The sequence below is a fragment of the Mobula hypostoma genome, chromosome 4 (assembly GCF_963921235.1).
Source record: "Mobula hypostoma chromosome 4, sMobHyp1.1, whole genome shotgun sequence".
Taxonomy (NCBI): Eukaryota; Metazoa; Chordata; class Chondrichthyes; order Myliobatiformes; family Myliobatidae; genus Mobula; species Mobula hypostoma.
This window is the reverse complement of record NC_086100.1, coordinates 177,826,042-177,852,840: the sequence shown is the minus strand read 5'-3', so window position 1 is coordinate 177,852,840 and position 26,799 is coordinate 177,826,042. Positions and strand designations below refer to the sequence as shown.

The window sequence follows — 26,799 nt, the reverse complement described above, 5'->3', positions numbered from 1 at the left end:
TTTGAATGAGGTAGTTGAAGAGATTATGGAGGCATTGGTAATGATCTTACAAGAATCACTAGATTCTGGAATTGTTCTGTAGGACTGAAAAATTGCAAATATCACTCCGCCCTTTAAGAAAGGAGGGAAGCAGAAGAAAGAGAATCATAGACCAGTTAGCTTGACTTCAGTGATTGGAAAGATGCTGAGGTCCATTATTAAGGAACAGGTTTCAGGGTACTTGGAGGGACATGATAAAGTAGGCCAAAGTCAGCATGGTTTTCTAAAGGGGAAATCTTGCCTGACAAATCTTTTGGAATTCTTTGAGGAAATAACAAGTAGGAAAGACGAATGAGAGCATGTAGATGTTGTTTACTTGGATTTTCAGAAGGCCTTTGACAAGGTGCCACACATAAGGCTGCTTAACAAGAGCCCAGGGTATTACAGGAAAGATAATAGCATGGACAGAAGATTGGCTGATTGGTAGGGGCAAAGAGTGGGAATAAAGGGAGACTTTTCTGGTTGGCTGCTGGTGACTAGTGGTGTGCTGTGGGACTTTGTGGCTAAGTTTACGGACAACACAAAGATAGGTGGAAGGGCAAGTGGTGTTGAGGCAGATGGAATACAGTGTAGGGAAGTGTATGGACATGCACTGTGGTAGAAGGAATAAAGGCATAGACTATTTCCTAAATGAAAAAAATTCAAATATCAGAGGTGCAAAGGGGCTTGGGAGTTCTTGTGCAGGACTCCCTAAAGGCAACCTTGCAGGTCGAGTCAAGAGTGAGGAAGGCAAACGCAAAGTCAGCATTCACTTCAAGGCGACTAGAATATAAAAACAAGGATGTAATGCTGAGGCTATACAGGGCATTGGTCAGACCACATTTCAAGTATCGTGAGCAGTTTTGGGCCGCTTATCTAAGAAAAGATGTGCCAGAGAGAGTCCAGAAGAGGTTCACAAGAATGATCCCAAAAATTAAAGGGTTAATACATGAGGAGCATTTGACGGCACAGATGGTACTCGCTAGAGTTTAGAACAATGAGGAGGGATCTCATTGAAACCTATCGAATACTGAAAGGTCTGGGTAGGGTGGATGTGGAGAGGATGTTTCTTGTAGTGGGGGATTCCAGGACAAGAGGGCACAGCCTCAAAGTTAAGGGGCATCCGTTTAGTGCAGACATGAGAAAAAAATTTCCTTATCCAGAAGATGACATTCTTTGCCACAGACAGCTGTGCAGTTGAAGTCATTTGAGTATATTTAAGGCAGAGGTTGATAGGTTTTTGATTAGTAGGGGTCTCAAAGGTTACAGGGAGAAGACAGGAGAATGGGGTTAATAGGGATAATAAATCAGCCATGATGGAATGGCGGAGTGGCCTCGATGAGATGAATGCCCTAATTCTGCTCCTAGGTCTTGTGGTCTTAGCTAATCACACTTCATTGCACAGTACCAGGTCTTAGATGGCCTGATTTCAGTTGGCTCCAGACCACGTTATTCTAACAGAAAATCCTAATCTAGCTTTTTCTTGCTCATCTCATTTTCCCATTTTATAGACTAAAAAAAAAATTAATGGGCAAAGGATATGATCTAATTTCCCGAATTTACCCAATGATGACAGCAAAATGAATAGCAATCATCAAACTTCCTTCTGCCAAACAGCGACATAGAATGCAAATAGGCCAGGACAAGCAGAACAACTGACACTTATGCTCTTGTTCACCTAAACTTTAAAAGTCTTCTCTAATGTTCTCTAACCTGTCTACTCACCACATTCAGCCGTTCAATTGCTTCCTTAGAATGATTTGTTATTGAGTAGAAATTTCACCTGTTGCTGTGATTGGCTGTTTAAAACTGCATGAGTTGCATTTTTAAACTCTATCTTCCTTCCTCCCTCAAATACTCACATCTATTACTTCTATATTATTATTTTGATCTGTTACATGTTCTTTTTCATTGCACATCACTCCAACTCACCACAGCCAATTCCTAATACATAATCCTTGCAAGTCATCTGCTTCTGCCCTTTACAAGGCAGATAGATCACATACCTTGCACTCACCACTCGAAAACAATAAAAAAAAGTCTTAGCTCTTTTTAAAAGAGTCTGAGATCTTTATATTCTAGTCCTCTTTTTCGAGAGAACTTCAATATAAAAGTAAATATGTAATGCTGATGTTTTATGAAAAATCTTGTCAGACTGCACTGAGAATATGGTGAGCAGTTTTGGGCCCCTTCAGACATAGGAGCATTATTCGGCATTTCATCATGGCTGATCCATTTCCTTCTCAGCCCCAATCTCCTTCCTTCTCCCTGTCTTCCTTCATGCCCTGACCAATAAAGAATCTATCAACCTCTGCCTTAAATATACATAAAGACTTGGCCTCCACAGCTGCCTGTGGCAACGAATTCACAACTCTCTGGCTAAACAAACTCCTCTTCATCTCCATTCCAAAAGGGCACCCCTCTATTCTGAGGCTGTGTCCTCTGGTCTTAGACTCTCCCACAACAGGAAACATCCTCTCCACATCCACTCTATCAAGGCCTTTCAGCCTTTCACTATTTGATAGATTTCAATGAGGTCACCCTGTCATTCTTCTGAATTTCAATGAATACAGGCCCAGAGCCATCAAACACTCTTCATAGAACAAGCCGTTCAAACCTGGAGTCAGCTTTGTGAACCTCCTTTGAACACTCCAGTTTCAACACGTCCTTTCTAAAATAAAACTGCTCACAATACTCCAAATGAGGCCTCACCAGTGCTTTATAAAGTCTCAACATTACATCCTTGTTTTTATAATTTAGTACTCTTGAAATGAATGCTACCATTGCATTTGCCTTTCTCACCACAGACTCAACCTACATATTAATCTTTAAGGAATCCTGCACAAGCACTCCCAAGCCCCTTTGCACCTCAGTTTTTTGTATTTTCTCTCCATTTGAAAAATAGTCAACCCTTTCATTTTGTCTACCAAAGTGCATGAGCATACACTTCCTGACACTGTATTCCATCTAGGAAAGGATGTATTGGCATTGGAGAGGGTCCAGAGGAGGTTCACAAGGATGATCCAGGGAATGAAAGAGTTAATGTATGAGGAGTATTTGATGGCTTTGGGCCTGTTCTCACTGGTTTAGAAGAATAAGGGGGGATCTCATTGAAACCTACGTAATATTGAAAGGCCTAGATAGAAAGGATATGGAGAGGATGTTTCCTACTGTGGGGGAGTCTAGGACCAGAGGGCACAGCCTCAAAATACATGGACATCCGTTTCAAACAGATATGTGCAGCAATTTCTTTGGCCAGAGAATGGTAAGTCAGTGGAATTCATTGCCGCATACGGCTATGGAGGCCGTCAATGGGTATATTTAAAGCGGAGGTTGATAGGTTCTTAATTAGTAAGGGTGTCAAAGCTTACAAGGAAAAGGAAAGAGAATGAGGTTGAACAAAGGAGAATGATTGAATGGCAGAGCAAAATCAATGAGCTGAAGGGCACAATTTTGTTCCTATGTCTAATGGTCTTATAGCTCAATGCTGCTGGTTGAAGAAGGTTAGGTGATAAACTGCTGTGTTTTTTGTAGATGATACACCTTACAGTTATGGTGGGCCTGTGACGGAGGGAGCAAATTTCTAGGGGTAGTTTAGTTACGCAATGAAGTTGGCAGATTTCTTCTGAATGGCGTCAAACCTTAAAAGTCAAGGTTGCACAACTAGTTAAAAGGAGCTAACTAATGAGCTCTCAGAAACACTTCGTCCGCTGTGCTGGAGAAGGTTGTTCACCAGTGTACACCCTTTGCTCTGGACTGATACAAACCAGCTGCTGTACAGGACCAGCTTTCAGCAAGTATCCTCTCCTAACATGCTGCCTCTCACTCTACCTGTTCATGTTAAATAAAGAGCTTTCTTGGCAAGTATAATGTAACAGTTTTAGATTATTTCACTTAGGAAACAACACAGCAGTTTTTGTTTCCTCCTGCAGAAAGCCAGAAAAACAACTGGTATATTTTTCATTCTCTGTAGCATTTTGACCCTGGTGTTGGGCTCCTGAAGGAAATAATATTGAGGAAAAGAAATTAGGTAGTTTAGTTTATGCAGTAAGTTACAAAGAGACTCTTTGGGTCCAGCAAATTCATGAAGAAAGCCTGCCAGCAGCTCTACTTTGTTATAGGAGGAGTTTGAGGAGAGTTGGTACATTGCCAAAGACTCGTCATAAGTTGCTATAGAAGAACAGTGGAGGGCATTCTGGCTGGTTACATTACCATCTGGTATGGTGCCTCCAAGGCACAAGACCACAAGAGGCTGCAGAGGCTTGTAGGCTCAGCTGGCTCCATCATGCGTACAACCCTCCATACCATCAAGGTAATCCATAAGGAGCATTGACTCAAGAAGGTGGAATCGATCACTGAGGACTTTCACCATCCAGAGAATGCTTTCTTCTCACTACTACCATCACAGAAGAGCTACAGGAGTCTGAAAACCAACACTCAATGACTCAGGAACAGCTTCACTCCATCTGCTGTCAGATTTCTGAATGGTCCATTAATGCAACCTCATTATTCACTTCTATTTGTAATTGACAGTAATTTTACAATTTTGTACTGTACTGCTACTTCAAAACAACAAATTTCTCATTATATGAGTGCTGAGTAGATGATCCAGCTCAACCTCCTCCAGAAGTCACCAGCATCCCAGAGGTCAGTATGCAGCCAATCCAATTCACTCCACGTGATATCAAGAAACGGCTGAAAGCACTGGACACTGCAAAGGCTATGGGCCCAGACAAAATCCCGGCAATAGTCCTGAAGACTAGTGCTCCAGAATTTTCCACACCACTATCCAAGCTGTTCCAGTACAACTACAACACCGGCATCTACCCGGCAATGTGGAAAATTGCCCAGATACATCCTGTACACAAGAAACAGGTCAAGTCAAACCCAGCCAAATACCACACCCTGTCAGCCTACTCTCAATCATCAGCAAAGTAATGGACGGGGTCAGCAACTGTGCTATCATGCAGCACCTACTCGGCAATATCCTGCTTACAGATGCCCAGTTTGGGTTCCGTCAAGACCACTCAGCTCCTGACCTCATCACCTCCTTGGTCCAAACATGGACCAAAGAGCTAAATACCAGAGGTGAGGTGAGTGTGATAGCCCTCAGCATCAAGGCAGCATTTGACCAAGTATGGCATCAAGGTGCCCTAGCTAAAATGGAGTCAATGGGAATTCGGGGGAAAACCCTCTGCTGGTTGGAAGCATACCTGACACAAAGGAAGATGGTTGTGGTGGTGTTGGAGGTCAACCATCTCATCCTCAGGACATCACTTCAGGAGCTCCTCAGGGAAATGTCTGAGGACCAACCATCTTCAGCTGCTTCATCAATGACCTTTCTTCAGTCATAAGGTCAGGAGTAGGGATGTTTGTAGATGACTGCACAGTGTTCTGTACCATTCGTGACTCCTCAGATAGTGAAGCAGCTCATACCCAAATGCAGCAGGACCTGAACGATATCCAGGCTTGGGCTGACAAGTGGCAAGCAACATTCGAGCCACACAAGTGCCAGGCAATGACCATCTCCAACAAGAGAGGCCCGAACCATCGTCCCTTGACATTCAGTGGCATCACTATCACCAAATCCCCTACTATCAACCTCCTGGGGGTTACCATTGACAGGAAACTGAACTGGTCTAGCTACATAAACACCATGGCTACCAGAGCAGATCAAAGGCAAGGAATCTTGCAGTGTGTAACTCACCTCCTGACTTCCCAAAGCCTGTCTGGCATCTACAAGGTTCAGATCAGGAGGGTAAGGGAATATTTGCCACTGGCCTGGATGAGTGCAGCTCCATCAACACTCAAGAAGCTCGACACCATCCAGTACAAGGCACCTCACTTGATTTGTACCCCTTCCACAAGCACCCAATCCCCCCACCATCGACGAACAGTTGCAGCAGTGTGTAATATCTACAAGATGCACTGCAACAACACACCAAAGTTCCTATAGCAGCATCTTCCAGACCCATAAACACCAGCTTCTAGAAGGACAAGAACAGCAGATACCTGGGAACACCACCACTTGGAAATGCCCCTCCAAGTCTCTCACCATCCTGACTTGGAAACATATACACACACACACCCCAGTGATAATAAATCTGATTCTGAAGCTACACTCAAAATGACTGAGAAGTAACTTCTTTTTTTAAACCTCAAAACAGCCGAGACCTGGGAGATAACCTTTATTTATTTCACACAGAGGCTAATCTGTACCTGAAATGAGTTGCAAAGGAAGTTGCTGAGTGGGTACAGAGTGGCAACACTTAAGAGGGATTTGGATGGGTACATGGGGGGGGGGATGCAGGGGGTTCGGGCCAAACAGGGGCAACAGGGACAATCAGAGAGGGTAACATCGTGGTATGTTCAGAGTCTAGGTCACTGGGGAGTCTGGCGTTCAAGGCCTGGAGTTTCGGGTCCTCATTTATCATGGTCAGCGAGTCCTGGGGTTGATACCAAAGATCAAAGGTTATAGGTCAATCAGAAGTCCAGAAGTCAAAGCCTGATGTCTGGAGCCCTGAGTCTGTGAGTCCGTTACGGAAGCCGAAGACCAGCAGCTGCGAATCCACGTGTCCTCTGGGGAAGTCGAAGAGCAGCACTGCGAATCCACGTGTCCTCTGGGGAAGCCGAAGAGCAGCGGCACTGCAAATCTGCGTGTCCTCTGGAGGCCAGAGATACCGACAGCCTATCCTGGGGATGGAGGACTGTGTATCTGCGGGGGTGGGAGGAAGGAACTTGGCTTGTTTTGCTTCCTGTGGTGTTCTGTTTGTTGTTCTGCTGAGCATTGTGGGAAATGCTATGTTGGCAACACTTGCGGGCTGCCCCCTGCACATTCTGAAGTTAACACAAATGAAGCATTTCACTGCACAATGCACATGTGATAAATAAAATTAATCTGAATCTGATGGACCAGTTAGGCCATAGGGACTATTTTCTTACTGTGTTACTCTATGGCTGTGTCACATTGCCTCTTTTACTTAAGGAAAAAAAACTTTGGCTTCTACTCAGGGCCTTAATCAGTTCCATCTATTTGTCCTATTGGCCAGTGTTTAATGTTGATCTGAAGTTTTCCCAGGCTTCTGGCAAAACCCTTCAACTATTCCCATCATACAAAGTCAGCTAGAATCCATGATCCCAAGAGATTGCCCAAGATAGACTGCTATTCATTTTTCAGTGAGTGACACTCAGTAACAATTTGTCTGCACAGCCATCACTGCACTCCAACAGGGTTTGCTCAAGAATCTTCATTGTATAAAAAGGTGAGACACAAATATTAATCTTCAAACCTCTAAATTTTCTTTTTACTCAAAGCACTGACTCCTGATGGTTTGGGGATTCATGGTCACTGACAGCTTTCTGGTGTGTAGACCAAGTGAGTTAATGTGCACACCGACCAGAACTGTGCAAGACGGCAGGCTGTTCAACTATTGTAGACTTTACAGTTTAGATCGATCCTTTTCCTAGCTCCACAACTGTCAATTGTCCTGAGGCAGGGTTTTGACCCAAAACACCAACAATGCCCCCAAAGATGCTGCTGGTGCTGCAGAGTATTTCTAGCAGATTGTTTGTTGCTCCAGATTCGAGCATCCGTAGTCCCTCATGACGCCGTAATTGAGAAGGTTGCCTTTGAATAATGGAAAGCATCAGCAAGAAGCTCAGGAGGCCTGGATGATTTTGCCGTTCCTGAACAGCCTCATGTTATTCTGGGGCTGCACTTCCTAATTGCTGTGAAGTCTTAAAACCATGCTGTTATTTTTTGAGATAGTTGATTTATTTTTTGAAAGCCGATCACATTTTTAGGCAAGTGTGACCCAAACTTCTCTCATATTATTTTTATTTGTTCTCAGGATGTGGATGATGCTCTCAAGACCACAGTTTTTTGCCCATCCCTACCGCCTTTGACACACTAGAGAGACAAATATATGGTAGAGGACTGAAACCGTGCACTGGAGAGGTTTAATCACAAACAAGAGAAAATCTGCAGATACTGGAAATCCAAGCAACACACACAAAATGCTGGAGGAGCTGAGCAGGCCAGGCAGCATCTATTAATAAGCAGTTGACATTTCAGGCTGAAACCCTTCATCAGAACTACAGAAAGAAGATGAGAAGTCAGAGTAAGAAGGTGAGGGTGGGGAGGAAGAACCACAAGGTGATAGATGAAACTGGGAGGGGGGAGGGGTGAAGTCAAGAGCTGGGAAGTCGATTGGTGACAGAGATAAAGGGCTGGAGAAGGGGAAATCTGATAGGAGAGAACAGACAGCCATGGAAGAAAGGGAAAGGGTAGGAGCACCAGAAGGAGGGGATGGGCAGGTAAGGAGATACGGCAAGTGAGGGAAGTAGGAATGGTGAAGGAGAGGAAGGAAGGGGGCAATTACTGGAAGCTCAAAAATCGATGCCCATGCCATCAGTTTGGAGGTTAGCCAAATGGAGTTGTTCCTCCAGCCTGAGTGTGCCCTCATTGCGACAGTAGAGGAGGCCATGGACTGACGTGTTGGAACTGGAACGAGAAGTGAGATTAAAATAGGTGGCTACTGAGAGATCACGCTTTTTCTGGTGGATGGAGTATAGGTGCTCGGCAAAGCGGTCTCCCAATCTATGTTGGGTCTCACTGATATACAGGAGGCCATTCTAGGAGTTCTTGACACAGTAGATGACCCCAACAAGTTCACAGGTGAAGTGCTGTCTCACCTGGAGGGACTGTTTGGTGCCCTGAATGGTAGTGAGGGAGGAGGTTAGCACTTGCTCTGCTTGCAAAGATAAGTGCCAGAAGGGAGATCACTGGGGAGGGATGAATGGACAAGGAAGACGGGTACGGCGCAATCCCTGCGGAAAGTTGAAAGTGGAGGGTTGAGGTGGTGGAAGTTACGGAGAATTATGTGCTGGACGTGGAGGCTGATGGAGTGGTAGGTGAGGACAAGAGGAGCCCTATCCCTGGTAGGGTGGCGAGAGGATGGGATTAGAGCAGATGTGTGTGTAATGGAAGAGATGCGGTTGAGGTTTGCATTGATGGTGAGGGAAGGGAAGCCACTTTCTTTGAAAAAGGAGGACACGTGCTTCATTCTAGAATGAAAAGCCTCATCCTGAGAGCAATACAGCAGAGATGGTGGAATTGAGAAAAGAGGATGGTGTTTTTAAAAATGACAGGGTGGGAAGAGGTATAGTCCAGGTAGCTGTGAGAGTCTGTGGGTTTATAATAGACATCAGTAGATAAGTTGTCTCCAGAGAAATAGACATAGAGATTGAGAAAGGAGAGGGAGGTGCTCGGAAATGGATCAGGTAAGTTCGAGGGCGGGGTGGAAGTTGGAGGCAAAGTTGATGAAGTCGACGAGCTCAGCACGAGTGAAGGAAGCAGCGCCAATGCAGTCGTCAATGTAGCGTAGGAAAAGTTAGGGAGTAACACCAGTGTAGGCTTGCAACAGAGACTGTTCTAGGTAGCCGACAAACAGGCAGTTACAGCTCGGACCCATGCGAGTGCCCATGGCTACACCTTTGGTTTGAAGGAAGTGGGAGGTGCCAAAGGAGAAATTATTGAGAGTGAGAACCAGTTCTGCCAGACGGAGGAGAGTGGAAGTGGAGGGGAACTGGTTGGGTCCGGTGTCCAGAAAGAAACGGTGAGCTTTGAGGCCGTCCTGAAGGGGAATGGAGGTGTATAGGAACTGGACATCCATAGTAAAAATAAGACAAATGGGGAACCTGAAATCATTGAAAAGATCAGGAGCATGTAACGTGTTAACGATGTAGGTAGGAAGAGACTGAACTGGGGGATAAAACTGAGTCAAGGTATGCAGATATAAGTTCAGTGGGGCAGGAACAAGCAGAAACAATGGGTCTACCTGGATAGGCAGGTTTGTGGATCTTTGGTAGGAGGTAGAAACTGGGGTTGTGGGGTGTGGGAACTATGAGGTTGGTGGCGGTGGATGGGAGATCCCCAGAGTTAACAAGGTCGGTGATGATGTGGGAGACAATGGCCTCGTGTTCCTTCGTGGGACCCTGTTCAACGGGTAAGTAAGAGGAGGTGTCTCAGAGTTGTCGCCTGGCCTCAGCAAAGTAGAAGACAGTCCATTAGACAACTACAGTACCCTCCTTATCTGCGGGTCTGATGGTGAAGTTGGTATTGGTGCAGAGAGAGCGGAGAGCAATGTGTTCAGAAGCAGTGAGGTTAGAATTGGAGAGAGCAGTGGTGAAGTTGAGACAGTTTGTTGTCTCATTGGCAGTTGGCAATGAAAAGGTCCAGAGCAGGCAGAAGACCAGGACGGGGTGTCCAGGAAGAGAAGGAGGGTTGAAGACAGGAGAAGGGGTCATCAATGCAGGGTGGAGAGTCCTTGCCAAAGAAATAGACCTGGAAACTGAGGTGGCGGAGGAAGAGCTGAGCGTTGTGGTGGGCACAGAACTCACTGAGGTGTGGGCACAGGGGGACAAAGGTGAGGCCCTTACTGAGGACAAAATGTTCTGAGGCAGAATGGTGAAGACCCGGCATAGATGAAACCTGGGATCAGAGGGGAGGAAGAGGGTTGGTAGAGTCTGGGGAGGGGTGTTCTGGGATGTTGGGGTGAAAGGAAGATAGAGTCTCCGAGGACCCAAGAGCTGGCGGTGGGACCCGAGAGATGTGGGATTGCAGAGTGGTGGTGGGGGAAGGGGAGACTGGGATTCCAGCGGCAGCGTGTAAAGCCCCAGCCTGGAGGTGCTGTCAGTCAAGGGCCAGACTGGAGTCAGAGTTGGAGGTTATGCAATAGGCACTCTGAAGGTGTCCGAGGTCATCGGAACCCGCATTGATGGCGGCAGAGTCGGGGTTCTGAATCTGCTCAGGACCGTTAGAGCTACTGAAGTCAGCAGCAGGGAACGCGGTCTGGAGACATCCATGGCTGCCGGCATTGAAGACTCTGTAATCTGTACACAAGCGACCTTCCGATCCAGTCGTTGGAGAGGTTGTTGAGACTGGGTGTGCCCTTACTGCACCCAACCAATTCTTCACTACACGTTTTCAAGCCATCAGCTGCACAACACACCTCAAGGTCCCAATGCAACCATCCAACCAGTCCCACAGCAACTGAAGGCTTGCTTTTACTTCTAAACATCTGCTGTACCCAGGGTGGAAAGTCATGGAGCACTGCAGCACAGAAACACGCGCTTGAGCACTTTGGTAAGCTGGGAGGAGTGCACACACCCTACTTACATCAGTGGTGTCCCGGTTCAGATCAGCAGTGTACACTCTCCTGTTTACATCAGTGGTGTCCCGGTTCAGATCAGCAGTGTACACTCTCCTGTTTACATCAGTGGTATCCCAGTTCAGATCAGCAGTGCCCACTCTCCTGTTTACATCAGTGGTGCTGAGGTTGAGAGCTACAGGTTCTCACTACCAACAGCGCCAATCACATAAATCCCATAGCCAAGATTGGTCACCATCACCTCAACTTCTTCAGGAGGTTATCCAGGTGCATCACAGCTTGGAACGACAAATGCACTGCCAGAACACCAGGCCAATGCAGTTTTAAAGCTGAAACTTGCAGGAAATGCAACAAAGTAGGATACAAAGAGCACATTGCGCAGACAAAAATAAATGGAATGCACAAGGAAGAGAAAAAGATAAAAATATAAAAGCTGCAGTTTCAAAAGGAGGACTAATCTGTCTGCAATTGTTGAAAAATCTGATGATGATGAGTGACCCAGGACTGAGTAGCCCTGAGACTTATAAAATGAAAACTAACAACAGACGAGCAATATAGCTTACAACAGATGTGGACAACAAATTAATTAAGATGAAATTGGACATTAGCTCAGCTGTTTTTGACGTTTCACAAAATGAGTTGGAACACGATATCAAAGATACTAAATTGAAGCCTGCAGATATCCAAGAATTTATACTGGAGAAAAGATAACTCCTGTGGGAATGACATTCAAAACAGTGAAATATAATAGCTACATTGGGCTTGTATGTGGTTAAAAAAAACAGGAGGGGCAGTACTGTGGGGCCATGACTGGGCGAGACAACTACAACTTGATTGGAAATCCATTCACCATTTGGATGACACATCCTCAGCTTCAGAGTCAACTGAAAGCCAATTAAGAAAGGTGCTGGAAGACACCTCAACGTGTTCAAGGATGGCATTGGAAAACTCAAAACATATCAAGGGTAAAATAGTGTTAAATGAAAATGCCATACCGAAGTTTTGCAAAATCTGTTTGGTGCCTTATACCACCCTTGAGAAAGTAGTCGGTGAGCTAAATCACATAAAGGCTGAAGGAATTCTTTCCAAGGTTGAGTGGAGCTCATGGGGAGTGCCAATGGTCCAGAATGCGTCTGTCAAGATCTGTGGTGATTTTCAGGTCACTATCAACTCAGTACTGAAAGTAGATCAATATCCACTGCAGGATAGAGGAGGGAGGAGAAGATGGTGGCACGACACAGCACACACGGCCTCTCCGGTGAAATAATATCGGTATTTGTTAAATAGGGGCCGTGCACAATCCTGATTTGATGGAGACAGACGTGAGAAGCACAGAGGAACATCTGGAGAAACTTCTGAAATGCCCGGTTCGCTGCCGCTTCTACTGTGCAATCCAGAATCTCCGGAGGGAAGGCCCCAAATCCTCGGCTTTGCCTGTTGCTGGTGACTGGGGCTGGGGTTGAAGCGCTCAGCAGAGATGGTGCTCGGTGTCGGAGGGCTGGTCGGAGGCTCGAAGTTTTCAGACAGACTGAGAGTCAGACTGTGGTCTGGTGCTTCCAGGATGCTGCGTCGGCAAGTTTGCGGTGCTGGAAGCTCATGGCAGGGAGAGTTTTTCTTCCTTCTACCATCTGCGTGAGATGTTGGGACTTTTGAGAGACTTTGAGACTTTTTTTTACCGTGCCCATGGTCTGCTCTTTATCAAATTACGGTATTGCTTTGCACTGTTGTAACTATATGTTATAATTATGTGGTTTTTGTCCGTTTTTCAGTCTTGGTCTGTCCTTTGTTTCTGTGATATCACACTGGAGGAACATTGTATCATTTCTTAATGCATGTATTACTAAATGACAATAAAAGAGGACTGCGTGTCCTCATAATCTAATCCAATATCTTCGCAAACCTTTCTGTCGAGAAGCACTTCAGCAAAGTGGATTTAGCTGAGGCCTATCTACAGATGGAGATGGAAGAAGAGTCCAAAGTGTTTCTCAGCATAAACACTCACAAAGGGCTCTATCACTATCATTTTTGGAGTGGCATATGTACCTGCATTCAGGCAGAAAGCTGGGCTGCAAGGCTGCTGAGGCACCCAGTGTTACCTGGATGACTTTATTGTTGCCGGTAAGGATGACGAAGAACATCTCCAAAATCTCAAGGCAGTATTAAAAGGATTAAACGATGATAGGATCAGAGCACCATGCAACAAGCGTGAACTCTTTCAACCAAGCATCACTTACTCTGGTCACACCATTGACGCACAAGATTTACACGAGCTTGCTGAGAAAACTCAAGCAGTGGCGAATGCCCCGAGGCCCAAGGGTGTGTCACAGCTGCAGCCCTTTTTTAGGATTTGCCAATTATTATAACAGGTTCCTGCTAAACCTGGATACTGTGCTCCATCCCTTGAACTCATCACTACAGATCAGGAAGAAATGGCAACCGACAAAGCAGTGTGAGGCGGCTTTCCAAAAGGTAAAGGAAATGGTGACATCAGACACGGTACTCACACACTATGATCTACGTCATCCAGTCAGGCCTTCCTGTGACCCCTCGCCCTTATGGTACAGGTGCAGTCATATCACATATTAGGTAAAATGAAAGTGAACGCCCCACAGCCTTTGCATCATATTCCCTTACCGCTGCAGAGAAAAAACCACTCACAGATTGACAGAGAGGCCCGAGTCTGGTTTGGGGTGTAATGTGTTTTAACCAGTACTTGCATGGGAGAGAGTTTACTCTCATTACTGAGCATCAACCACTAGTGTTCATCTTCGACCCACTGAAGGGGGTCCCACGAAGAGCAGCGGCACGAACGCAGAGTTGGGCTCTGCTTCCTGGAGGACACAACTACAAGGTCGAATTCAAGAGGACAGCTACTCATGGAAATGCTGATGGATTGTCCTGTTTAGCCTTGGAAGAGGATATACCTGAAAATTTTATAAAAGAGGACACTGCTCTTGATGTGTTCTCCCTAATGAAAATCGAAAGTCTCCCTGTTATAGCAGAGATGATCCAAAGGAAAACCAGAACAGACCCCACACTGTCTCAGGTCTACATGGCCACCCGAAATGACTGGAAAGTGCAGCAGAAATTCCAATCTCCCCACATTAACAAGCACCATGGATGCAATTGCCCTTGATGAGGTTGGCTTCTGTGGGAAATGAGAGTTGTTGTACCATCCAAGTTGAGAGCTAAATTGTTTCACTGATGCTTCCTGCTCCCTCTCCTCTCCCTTCCCCTTTTCCCAACCACGATTCCCTTCTCCCTACCCCCTTCCCACTGTCAGTCCACAACAGACACCCATAGCAGAATCAGGTTTATCATCATTCACGCATGACATGAAATGTGTTTGTTTTTGTGGCAGCAGTACAGTGCAATACACAAAATCACTACAGTATTGTGCACTGTACGACTGTATATAGTCTCAGCCCGCAAATTGTTATGTTCCAATTTTGGTTGCACATATTTCCAAGGTAAGATCAGCAAGACAAGGCTGATTATTTCAGACGAGATATCCACACAGAACAGCTGTTTCTTTTCCCAGTAACACCATAAAACCAAAAGGCAGGAACAGATTTAGGCCACTTGATCCAACAAGTCTGCTCTACTATTTCATCATGGCTGATTTATTATCCCTCTCAACCCCATTCCCCCTGTAACTTTTGACGCCTGAATTTATCAGGAACCTATCAACGTCCACTTTAAGTATACACAATGCCTTGACCTCCACAGCCGTCTGTGGCAATGAACTGCACAGATTTACCACCCTCTGGCTAAAGATCAATTAAATGATCATGTGGAATGGATATGAATGAAATAATTGTAACATTTTATTAATATATTTTCACAACCATAACGTAGAGCTTGCTTGCATGAGTTTTCTGTGCACAAATCAGATTACATTCCATCTCTATCAGATTTTGATCTTTTTTAGCTCAACAAGCGTCTCTCTTATATTTAACAGTTGCATGTGATATAGGAAAGTCACAAGGGAACATCGTGATACCTTAATAATTACTGCGAGACCAAATATTTAAAAATCAAAGCTTTTTCCCTTTCGTCTTGAATTAACTAACATTTAAAGAAACACAACACCCCTGGATTTACAAGCAGCTATTCTTCATTATGTACCTAGATGAAACATTGCAGCCCTCCAATTCATTGATGCACTTAAAGGAGCATAATACACCCTTGTAGTATGGAAGGATTGCATTCCTAGAACATCTGTATTGTGATTTTCTGTAGAGTGAACCCTTGACCAAAATTGATTAAATTTCCTTCACACTTTATATTTATTTAGAGCAATATATATATATATATATATATATATATACACACACATACATACATACATACACACACACACACACACACACACACACACACACATACACAGACAAAATGCTGTATGAACTCTACAGGTCAAGCAACATCTATTGTTGTTGTTTTTCTTTCCTATGCCTCAGGAGGTAACCTTCCCAATTCTTTAACATTTATCTTTTTTTTATGAGGCTGAGTTGCTAGCTTGTTGCTCGACCCAGCACAGCATGGAGCCAGCTGGATTCGAACCCGGGACAACTCGAAGTCCAGCGTGGCTGCTACGGCACCACCAGCCAGCAAGCATTACCTCAGGAGGGGAATGAACAGTCAACGTCTTGGCTGAGACCCTTTATCGGGACTCATTTCCAGCATCTGCAGAATCCTTGTATTGATGTATTAGTTTGTTGTACTGTATACGTTTTTCCGCACACAAATCCTGCCATTCAGATTATCTATAAAGCACAGAGCCTGGAGGCTACACTTGAAATGTATTACAGTCGGGCTGGAGAGAGAGTCCTCCATACTATCTAGTCCCCTCAATACAGAAAGAATGAAATAGCAGCACAGAGGAGTTTCGTGAGATGTTCCCTGGACCAGAAAACTATACTTTCAAGCTAGACTGGGGCAGTTTTCTTTTAAATGATGAAGCCTGAGCAGGATTATGGGTATTGACGGAGGTTCATAAGATTATGAGCAACACACACAAAATACTGGAGGAACTCAGCAGGTCTGACAGCATCAATGGAGAGGAATAAGCAGCCAATGTTTTAGCCTGAGGCCCTTCACCAGAAGTCCTCAGCTAGAAGTACAGAGTAAAGATCAATCTCCCTCGGTACTGGGGTCATTAATCAGGAGATACATTAAAATTAAAATCAGAGTCTTTTCATTTGAAGAGTAGCAAAGGTCTAGAGCTCTGAAAGGGTGCGGAAGGTAGAAGCCCTCATCATAGTTAAAAGTTACCCAGATGAGCATTTGAAGAACAGTGGCTAATGTCCAAAAGTTGAGAAGAGATTTGGTCAGCATGGACATGATGGGACAAATAGAGTCAGAGAGGAATACAGCAGGGAAATAAGGTCCTTCCACCCTATGGCAACATAACGCTAGTTTAACCCATATCCATTTAAGCCTTTCCAATCCGTATAACTGGCCACGTATCACCTATCACCCCCATCCCCACAATTCAGTGCCATATATCTTGGAGTCCAAAAAAGGACCTTCAGCCCATCGAGTCTGCACTGATCATTAACAAACCATTTATACCAATCCATTTATACATTAATAACCTAAATTTGCCCCATTTTCTCATCTACTACCCCCACACACCTGCACACGAAGGGCAAAATGCTCATTTATTTATTGATGTACTGTGAAGAACAGGCCCTTCCAGCCCTTCAAGCTGCACTTCCCAGCAACCTTGATTTAACCCTAGCCTAATCATTGGACAATTCACAATGACCAATTGAGCAACCAACCGGTAGGTCTTTGGGCTGTAGGAGGAAACCCACGCAGCCACGGGGAGAACGTACAAACTCATTACAGGCAGTGGTGGGAATTGAACTGGAGTCACTGATACTGTAAAGTGTTGGGACTAAGCACCGTGCTACCGTGCCGCCCCAGTGACTAATTAACTTCCGACCGGCGCACCTTTCGACTGAGGAAGGAAAATCCGCATAGTCCCAATGAGAACGTACAAATTGTACACGGGAGTTCCAGAGGTCAGTGCATCTTCATTGGACAATCCTTTATGTCTCTTTGATTCTCGAAACCACTTTCCCATCACATACAGCTCAGGAGTGAACCCCAAAAAGCATTTGTGTGAGCAGGCCACGTAATAGCACCTGTGTGCAATCCCATCCAGTATCAGAACACAGATGCAGTCCTGCTGTTTAACATCCATACACACTTTGCAAAAGATGCATATTTAACAAAATGAACATGTTAAACAAAGAATGTTGATATACAGGTTATATTTTAAACCATCTGTAGCTCAACGGCACTTTTATTTGCCGCTTTTATTTAACTGAACTGACATGTGTAACCGGGTAATGATGAAGCCCATTTGAACATTAAGTTCAAGGCTGCCTGAAGTTGCTACCAAGGGCCTGTCACTGTCCAAAAGTCTTTAGCACTTGTATATAGCTAGAGTGCCTCAGACCTTTTCACAGTGCTGCAGTAATTTTATGTATTGCACTATCCTGTTGCAAAAATAAGAATCAAATTTCATGACGTGAGTTATGATAAAGGTGATTCTGATATGGATCTCCATTGAGAGTGGGAAGAGGGCACAGACAGGGGAATCGCGGCTGGGAAAAGGGGAAGGAGAGGAGAGGGAGCAGGAAGCACCAGAATCAAATTCTGCAGTGATCAATAAACCAATTGTTTGCAATCAAATCAGTCTGGTGTCTCAGGGCTGGGTGTGAGAGTGTACCCGTGCCAACATCGGCCCTGGCACTCCTTCTCTGCCACCTGTCCCACACCCCTCCTGCAGCACTCCACCCTCGCTACTCCCAACATCCTTTGCTCCTGCCAAAAAGGAGGAGGAGGAGAAGATGGCAGCACGACACAGCGCGCGCGGCCTCTCCGGTGGTGATGTCTGTTATCTGTCAAGTAGGGGACCGTGCACAATTCTGATTTGATGGAGACAGACATGAGAGCACGGAGGAACATCTGGAGAAACTTCTGAAATGCCCGCTTCGCTGCCGCTGCTACTGTGTGGTAACTGGAATCTCTGGAGCAGAAGGCCCCGAATCCTCGGCTTTGCTTGTTTCGACGGCCGGGGCAAGGTCAAAGGTGCTCGGCAGAGGATGGCGCTCGGGAGGCTGTATCGGAGGGGCTGGTCAGAGGCTCGAAGTTTTCGGATGGACGGACTCAGTGTTGGTTGTGGTCGGGTGCTTCCAAGGCATCGGCAGTTGTCGGTGCCTGGAGGTTTATGACCGGGAGTTTCTCCCCTTTGCCGCCTGCTATCGGGGACTCAGGTGTCGATTGGGACTTGAGACTTTTTTTTACCGTGCCCATGGTCTGTTCTTTATCAAATTATGGTATTGCTTTGCACTGCTGTAACTATATATTATAATTATGTAGTTCTGTCAGTGTTAGTCTTTGGTTTGTCCTTTTTTTTGTGATATCACTCTGGAGGAACATTGTATAATTTCTTAATGCATGTATGCATTTCTAAATGACAATAAAAGAGGACTGAGTGTTCTCATAATCAGAAAAAAAATTACAAACTCACTCTCCAATCCACATCAACAAATACAGTACTGTGCAAAAGTCTTCGACACCGTGGTTACATATATGTGCCAAAGACTTTTGCTCATTACTGTACTGAGGAGGTACAAGTGTTACCTGGGCTGTCAGAAAGCTCCTACTGGCCAGTAGATCTTGGGAATCTCAATCACAATGTGCAGATAAGCCTCTTGTTAGTACACGGCATCCAAATCCACCTTAATCTTAACCCTTCTCGTTGGGGAAGCCGATGGTTTCTGCACCCTAATGTCCTACCGCCATCAGTAAATCTAGTGGAGATTGTTCAACATTCAAGTAAAGGCAGAGAAAACTGATTGATTATGGGAATCCTGACTCATACAATATAGAACAGTACAGCACAGGAACTGGCCCTTCGGCCCACAATGTCTGTGCTGACCATGATGCCAAATTAAACTAATCCCATCTGCCTGTATATGGTTTCATATCCCTCCATTCCCTGTCCATGCCTCTTAAATGCCACTATTGTGTCTGGTTACACCAGCACCCCTGCCCCAACACCTACTACTGTGTCAGAAAAAAATACGATGCCTGCACATCTCCCTTAAACTTGCCCCCTCTCACCTAAAAGCATGGATGTTGATCAATCTGGACTCTCCAGCTGATAAGACATTGTCTTTCCATCAAATATTGACCAGTTCCCATTTAGCAATCCATATTTTCACTCAAAAGTTTTAAAGTGCAAAGAAACCCAGGACACAAAAACAGAGGGAGCCCAAGGAGAGAAATACCTCATTACCCTGTCCCACCACGGACACCAGAACAAAAATAGACTATGCCTGGCAACTGATATTATTTTTAGAAGTCAAAGCCTTAAGTCAGAAACCAGTGTGAAATAAAACACTTGGAGCAACTTGTAAGTGATGGAGAAGACAACGAAATGAGAGGTGACAAGAAAGTCTTCAGGGTGGGTAGAACTGTGCAGAAATCAGTGATGGGAAGAGAGAAGCTGTGAGAGGGGCACAGCCTACAGTTAAGGTGACAAGAAACAGCAAACGACTTACCATCTGAAATTTTAACTATTGACCAGTAGCAATAACAAGACTGCTTTGGCATTAAGCATGGCCAAAAGGTGGTAGAATCACTTGCACATTCAAAACACAACAGGCCATATTCCAAAACTTTCAGTGCAGTCAAGTGTTCCTTCAATCCATTTTTAAAATCAGCTGTCGAAAGCTGACAATATCCTAATGGGAAAAGGCATCCTGACCAATACAAATCCCTCCAAGAGGGCCACAACCACGCAGTGGTTTGGAGGCCTATGGGCCTCAGTGACATAGAGATATACTGGCTGGAGGCAGGGCCCGATGCTTTGGCTCTTGGTAAGGTCGCCAATGCCAAACAGGTCAAAGGGTAGAGGCCAGATGAAGAGTGGTCCACTGGTTCTCTAGGTTGGGGGGGTTCAGGCCAGAGCAAACAACACTGGCTTGTTACAGAAATAGCAATAAAGAATCCCTCTACATTTGCGTGCGGCGGTATTCTGAGTCCCCACGCGGGCCTTGCTTGACTGGCAGTGGAGAAAGCAGAGAGAAAGCTACTGGCACGATGAAGGAAACGCTGAATACCGCCAAGACCAGATGGAGAACCTTCACTGACCTGAACACAAGCAGTGTAAAGGGCAATAAGTAAAAAGCCACATCATTGATAGGAGATAATGAGTTAATCGTCGCATTCCTTACAACGGTAACAGAACTAAAAAGGAACTTCATTGACTTTACACCACTTTAGGTTATGTCGAGATCGTGAAGAGCAGCATTTGAACAGAAGTGGGCTTTAAACATTGCTGACTCGACATTCAGTGCCGAAATGGGATCTGGAAAAAATGCATTTTGTTTTCCGGGGAGCGGGGGGTGCGTGTGGGTGACTGAAGAGAAAAAGTTTCAGACGGAGTTTTAACTGGTGAGCGCGTTTACACGCCCTAGAGGGGTCGACCCGGTGCACAAGAAAGACGCCGTTGCCTGCAGGCAGGCACCGGGAAGTTTAGGGTGTGACTCCTCCCCTTACATGACACTCCCAGGTATGACAACCATACCTCCTACTCCGCTTCCCCTTTGCCTCGTTACCTGCCGAGATGTTTCCCTGCAGCCGCACCACGTACGCCACCCCGTAGACCTGCGGCGAGCTGCCGTTCGGCACCACCTGGAACCAGTTGGGATCGGCCACCGCCGTGCACAGGGCCACCACCGAGAAGCACTGGGTGACGGCGGCCGGCAGGTTGCGGTTGTGTGAGACCTGCAGTCCGTCTGCCATTGCCCGTGGGCGGCCCGCTGCCAGCGAAAGCAAAGCACCAGCGCGTTTCTCCGCTCGCTGCCTGACGCGTCGCCGGCGTCCGCTTGACGACACAAAGCGCTATTAACACTTGGGTGACTGCACAGCCACCCTCCTCAAAGAGCAGCCAAAGGAAAGTGCTCTTCCAGTGCACTTTTTCAGCTACAGTACGTTCCCACTCCTTGAGACTCAAAGGGCAAGTGGTTTATTACTGTCACGTATACCGAGATACAGGCACACACGAAGAAGTCTGCAGATGCTGGAAATTCAAGCAACGCACACCAAAAAATGCTTTTAGTCCAGACGAAGGGTCCCGGCCCGAAACGTCGACTGTACCTCTTCCTATAGATGCTGCCTGGCCTGCTGCGTTCACTAGCATTTGTGTGTGTGTGTGTGTGTGTGCCGAGATACAGTGCAAGGCATCACGACAGATCGTTCCAAATACATCAGTCATAGAGTAAACCGGCCCTTCGGCCCAACTGGTCCATGCCGACCACAGCATCCTCCCTGCAAGTCCTAGTTGTCCACATTCAGCCCATAACCCTCCAAGCCCTTCCACTTCACGTACCTATTCAAGTGCCTCTTAGATTTTGCAATTGTACTCGCCTCAACCACTTCCTCTGGCAGCTCATCCCAGGTAGTCACTACCTTCTATGTCAAGAAACTACCTAACCGTCAGGTTGATTTTAATCGTCTCCCTATTGTCTTGTATCTGCCCTCTAGTTTTGGACAGCCCATCCCTGGAGAAAAGACTACGGCCATCCACCTTTTCCATACCCCTGCTGGCTTTTGGAACTTCTATGAGGTCACCTCTCATTCTCCTGTGTGTAGCCAACCTCTCCCTCTAATTCAGGCTCCCCAGTTTAGACAGCATCCTTGTAAATCGTTTCAGCACCCTCTCCAGCTTGATGTCTTTCCTATAAAAGGATGATCAAAACTGTATGCAGTGGTCCCAAATGCAACCTTGAGTCCCCACTCCTAAACTCAATGCCCTAACTGAAGAAGACCAGATTGCTAAATGCTTAAACAACAGGAATTCTGCAGATGCTGGAAATTCAAGCAACATACATCAAAGTTGCTGGTGAACGCAGCAGGCCAAGCAGCATCTATAGGAAGAGGCGCAGTCGACGTTTCAGGCCGAGACCCTTCGTCAGGACTAACTGAAGGAAGAGTGAGTAAGGGATTTGAAAGCTGGAGGGGGAGGGGGAGATGCAAAATGATAGGAGAAGACAGGAGGGGGAGGGATAGAGCCGAGAGCTGGACAGGTGATAGGCAAAAGGGGATACGAGAGGATCATGGGACAGGAGGCCTAGGGAGAATTATTAAACCCGCTGATAAGGGGGGTGCTGTTGTAGTCTGGCGTACTGACCTCTACCTTGCCAAGGCACAGCGACAACTCGCGGATACCTCCTCTTATTTACCCCTCGATCGTGACCCCACCAAGGAGCACCAGGCCATTGTCTCCCACACTATCAACGACTTTATCCGCTCAGGGGATCTCCCATCCACTGCTACCAACCTTATAGTTCCCACACCCCGCACTTCCCGTTTCTACCTCCTACCCAAGATCCACAAACCTGCCTGTCCTGGCCGACCTATTGTCTCAGCTTGCTCCTGCCCCACCGAACTCGTTTCTGCATACCTCGACACTGTTTTATCACCCCTTGTTCAATCCCTTCCGACCTATGTTCGTGACACTTCTCACGCTCTTAAACTTTTCGATGATTTTAAGTTCCCTGGCCCCCACCGCTTTATTTTCACCATGGATGTCCAGTCCTTATATACTTCCATCCCCCATCAGGAAGGTCTCAAAGCTCTACGCTTCTTTTTGGATTCCAGACCTAATCAGTTCCCCTCTACCACCACTCTGCTCCGTCTAGCGGAATTAGTCCTTACTCTTAATAATTTCTCCTTTTGCTCCTCCCATTTCCTCCAAACTAAAGGTGTAGCTATGGGCACCCGTATGGGTCCTAGCTATGCCTGCCTTTTTGTTGGGTTTGTGGAACAATCTATGTTCCGTGCCTATTCTGGTATCTGTCCCCCACTTTTCCTTCGCTATATCGACGACTGCATTGGCGCTGCTTCCTGCACGCATGCAGAACTCGTTGACTTTATTAACTTTGCCTCCAACTTTCACCCTGCCCTCAAGTTTACCTGGTCTATTTCCGACACCTCCCTCCCCTTTCTAGATCTTTCTGTCTCTGTCTCTGGAGACAGCTTATCCACTGATATCTACTATAAGCCTACTGACTCTCACAGCTATCTGGACTATTCCTCTTCTCACCCTGTCTCTTGCAAAAACGCCATCCCCTTCTCGCAATTCCTCCGTCTCCGCCGCATCTGCTCTCAGGATGAGGCTTTTCATTCTAGGACGAGGGAGATGTCTTCATTTTTTAAAGAAAGGGGCTTCCCTTCCTCCACTATCAACTCTGCTCTTAAACGCATCTCCTCCATTTCACGTACATCTGCTCTCACTCCATCCTCCCACCACCCCACTAGGAATAGGGTTCCCCTGGTCCTCACCTACCACCCCACCAGCCTCCGGGTCCAACATATTATTCTCCGTAACTTCCGCCACCTCCAACGGGATCCCACCACTAAGCACATCTTTCCCTCCCCCCCTCTCTCTGCATTCCGCAGGGATCGCTCCCTACACAACTCCCTTGTCCATTCGTCCCCCCATCCCTCCCCACTGATCTTCCTCCTGGCACTTATCCGTGTAAGCGGAACAAGTGCTACACATGCCCTTACACTTCCTCCCTTACCACCATTCAGGGCCCCAAACAGTCCTTCCAGGTGAGGCATCACTTCACCTGTGAGTCGACTGGGGTGATATACTGCGTCCGGTGCTCCCGATGTGGCCTTTTATATATTGGTGAGACCCGACGCAGACTGGGAGACCGCTTTGCTGAACATCTACGCTCTGTCCGCCAGAGAAAGCAGGATCTCCCAGTGGCCACACATTTTAATTCCACATCCCATTCCCATTCTGACATGTCTATCCACGGCCTCCTCTACTGTAAAGATGAAGCCACACTCAGGTTGGAGGAACAACACCTTATATTCCGTCTGGGTAGCCTCCACTCCAACCTGATGGCATGAACATTGACTTCTCTAACTTCCGCTAGGCCCCACCTCCCCCTCGTACCCCAGCTGTTACTCCTTTTTATGCACACATTCTTTCTCTCACTCTCCTTTTTCTCCCTCTGTCCCTCTGAATATACCTCTTGCCCATCCTCTGGGTCACCCCCCCCCCGTCTTTCTCCCTAGGCCTCCTGTCCCATGATCCTCTCATATCCCCTTTTGCCTATCACCTGTCCAGCTCTCGGCTCTATCCCTCCCCCTCCTGTCTTCTCCTATCATTTTGCATCTCCCCCTCCCCCTCCAGCTTTCAAATCCCTTACTCACTCTTCCTTCAGTTAGTCCTGACGAAGGGTCTCGGCCTGAAACGTCGACTGCGCCTCTTCCTATAGATGCTGCTTGGCCTGCTGCGTTCACCAGCAACTTTGATGTATGCTGCTAAATGCTTTCTTCAATACTCTGGCTATTTGCTTTTATAGAGGTGCAATGTGACTTCCTGACTTATTGCCACATGCCTTCTTCACCACCCCATCAGTGAACTTTGGACTTGGAATCCAGATCCCTTTCATTACACTTACACACAGGTCATTGTATAGTTGGTACAAATGACAAGGGTTGAGGTTCTGCAGATTGAGTATAAGGTGTTAGGTAAGAAGCAGGAGCCCGAGGGTTATGATCTCCACATAACTCCTAATGCTACATGCAAGTGAAGTGAAAGATTGAAAGATAGGCCAGGTGATTTTGTGGCCGAGAAGTTGGTGCAGGGCCCAGGGGATTCAGGTTCTTGGACCACTGTAATCTCTTCTGGTAGAGGTGACCAGTATTCTCGCAAAGAAATTTGCTCGTGCTACATGGGAGGGTTTAATACTAGACTGACAGTGAAGATTGACAATTTGGAAGAGGGGGCCGAGTGTAGCATATCTAAGTTTGTTGATGACACCAAATTGAGTGGAAAAGCAAGTTGTTCAGAGGGTTGGAGAGTCTGCAGAGTGATATAGATAGGTAAAATGAGTGGGTAAGGGGTTGATAAATGGAGTCATCGTAGCTATCCCTCGAGGTCGAGGATGATGGTCTTCATTCTGAAGGAGTGGCCCACAGAGCGAAGGCACCTGTGCGTGTATTTGTTTAACGTGTACTTGATGTTGCACTCCAAGAAGCACACGATACTTCACAAATCAACCAACTGATTACAATGGCATGGAAACCACGACGATTGGAGCTGATGGATTTGTTGTAGCCTTCATCCGCCTTCACAGCCGTTGAGTTCGAAGTATCTTCATCCGCCTGTTCCACCGTTGAGGTCTTGGTTGGATTGTTCTTTGTCAGGGACCTCACCCTCGACTTTACCGCCATGGTGACCCTACCAGGAGCATAGCTCCAGACGGCATCGCTCTCAGGATCTCAGGACCACACAAGCTTCTCTGTCAAAATGCTGGTAGATCCTCAGAATACCCTAGAGTAACTTCCTCACTACTGACGTCAGGCTGTCTAGCCTGTCTTTGCTACCCTTCTTACAAAATGGAATAACACTCCAGTCTTTGGGAACTTCACCAGAGGATGGTGATGAAGCAAGTATCTCCATTTTCCTCTCTAGCATTTCACAAAGGTGCACTCAAAAAGTCAGGTCCTGGGGATTTATCCACATTATTGTGCTGTAAGGCTGCAAATACCTCCTCCTGATAATATGAATGCCCTCCAACAGTTGTTTCCCTTATCCCTTGAAAGCAACTATGATTTTCTCCTCAGTAAACACAGAGGAGAAATAGTCATTAAAAATACCACTCATCTCCTGTGGCTCAAGACACTGGTGGCCTTGCTGATCTCTAAGGGGACTCATTCTCCCCCTAGCCACCCTATTACTCTTAATATAGATATAAAATCTCTTCGGATTTTCTTTGACCTTGCCTGTCAGATCCATTTCATTCCCTCTCTTTGCCATTCTAATTTCCATAAGACCGTGAGACATAGGAGCAGAATTAGGCCAGTCAGCCAATTGAGTGTGCTCTGCCATTCCATCATGGCTGATTTTTAATCTCCCTCAACCCCATTTGCCTGCCTTCTCCACATAGCCTTTGACGCCATGACTAATCAAGAACCTATCAAACTTTGCTTTAAATATATTCAATAACTTCACCTTCACAACCATCCATAGATTTACCACCCTCTGGCTGAAGAAATTCCTTCTAATCTCTGTTCTAAATGGATTTCCCTCCATTTTGAGGCAGACCTGGCAACATCCTTGCAAATTTTCTCTGTACTCTTTCAACCTTATTTACATCTTTCCTGTAGATAGGTGACCGAAACTCCAAATTAGGCCTTACAAGTGTCTTGTACAACTTCAGCATAACATGCCATCTCCTGTACTCAATACCTTGATTTATGAAGGCCAATATGCCAAAAGCTTTCTTTAAGACCCTATCTACCTCTGATGCCACTTTTAACAAATTATGGACATGTATTCCCAGATCCCTTTGTTCTACCACATTCCCCTCAGTGCCCTACCGTTCATCTACTCTGGCTGATCCTACCGAAGTGCGACACCTCACACTTGTCTGCATTAAATTCCACCTGCCATTTTTCCAGCTGGTCCAGATTCTTCTGCAAGCCATGATAGCCTTCCTCACTGTCCACTACACCCTGAATCTTGGTGTAATCTGCAAATTTGATTTTTATCCAGATT

The 26,799-nt window shown here is 46.1% G+C and overlaps 1 protein-coding gene across 1 annotated transcript in view; it reads right to left on the bottom strand.

Moving 5' to 3' along the window:
• The window catches only part of LOC134345998 (transmembrane protein 127), a 64,284-nt gene extending 38,812 nt beyond the window's left edge, over positions 1 to 25,472 (bottom strand). Inside the window, 3 exon segments of the mRNA XM_063047337.1 lie at positions 20,834 to 21,083; positions 21,085 to 21,219; positions 25,455 to 25,472. Of these exon segments, the coding sequence (XP_062903407.1) occupies positions 20,834 to 21,083; positions 21,085 to 21,219; positions 25,455 to 25,472 (403 nt within the window).
• Between the last annotated feature and the right edge of the window lie 1,327 nt (positions 25,473 to 26,799).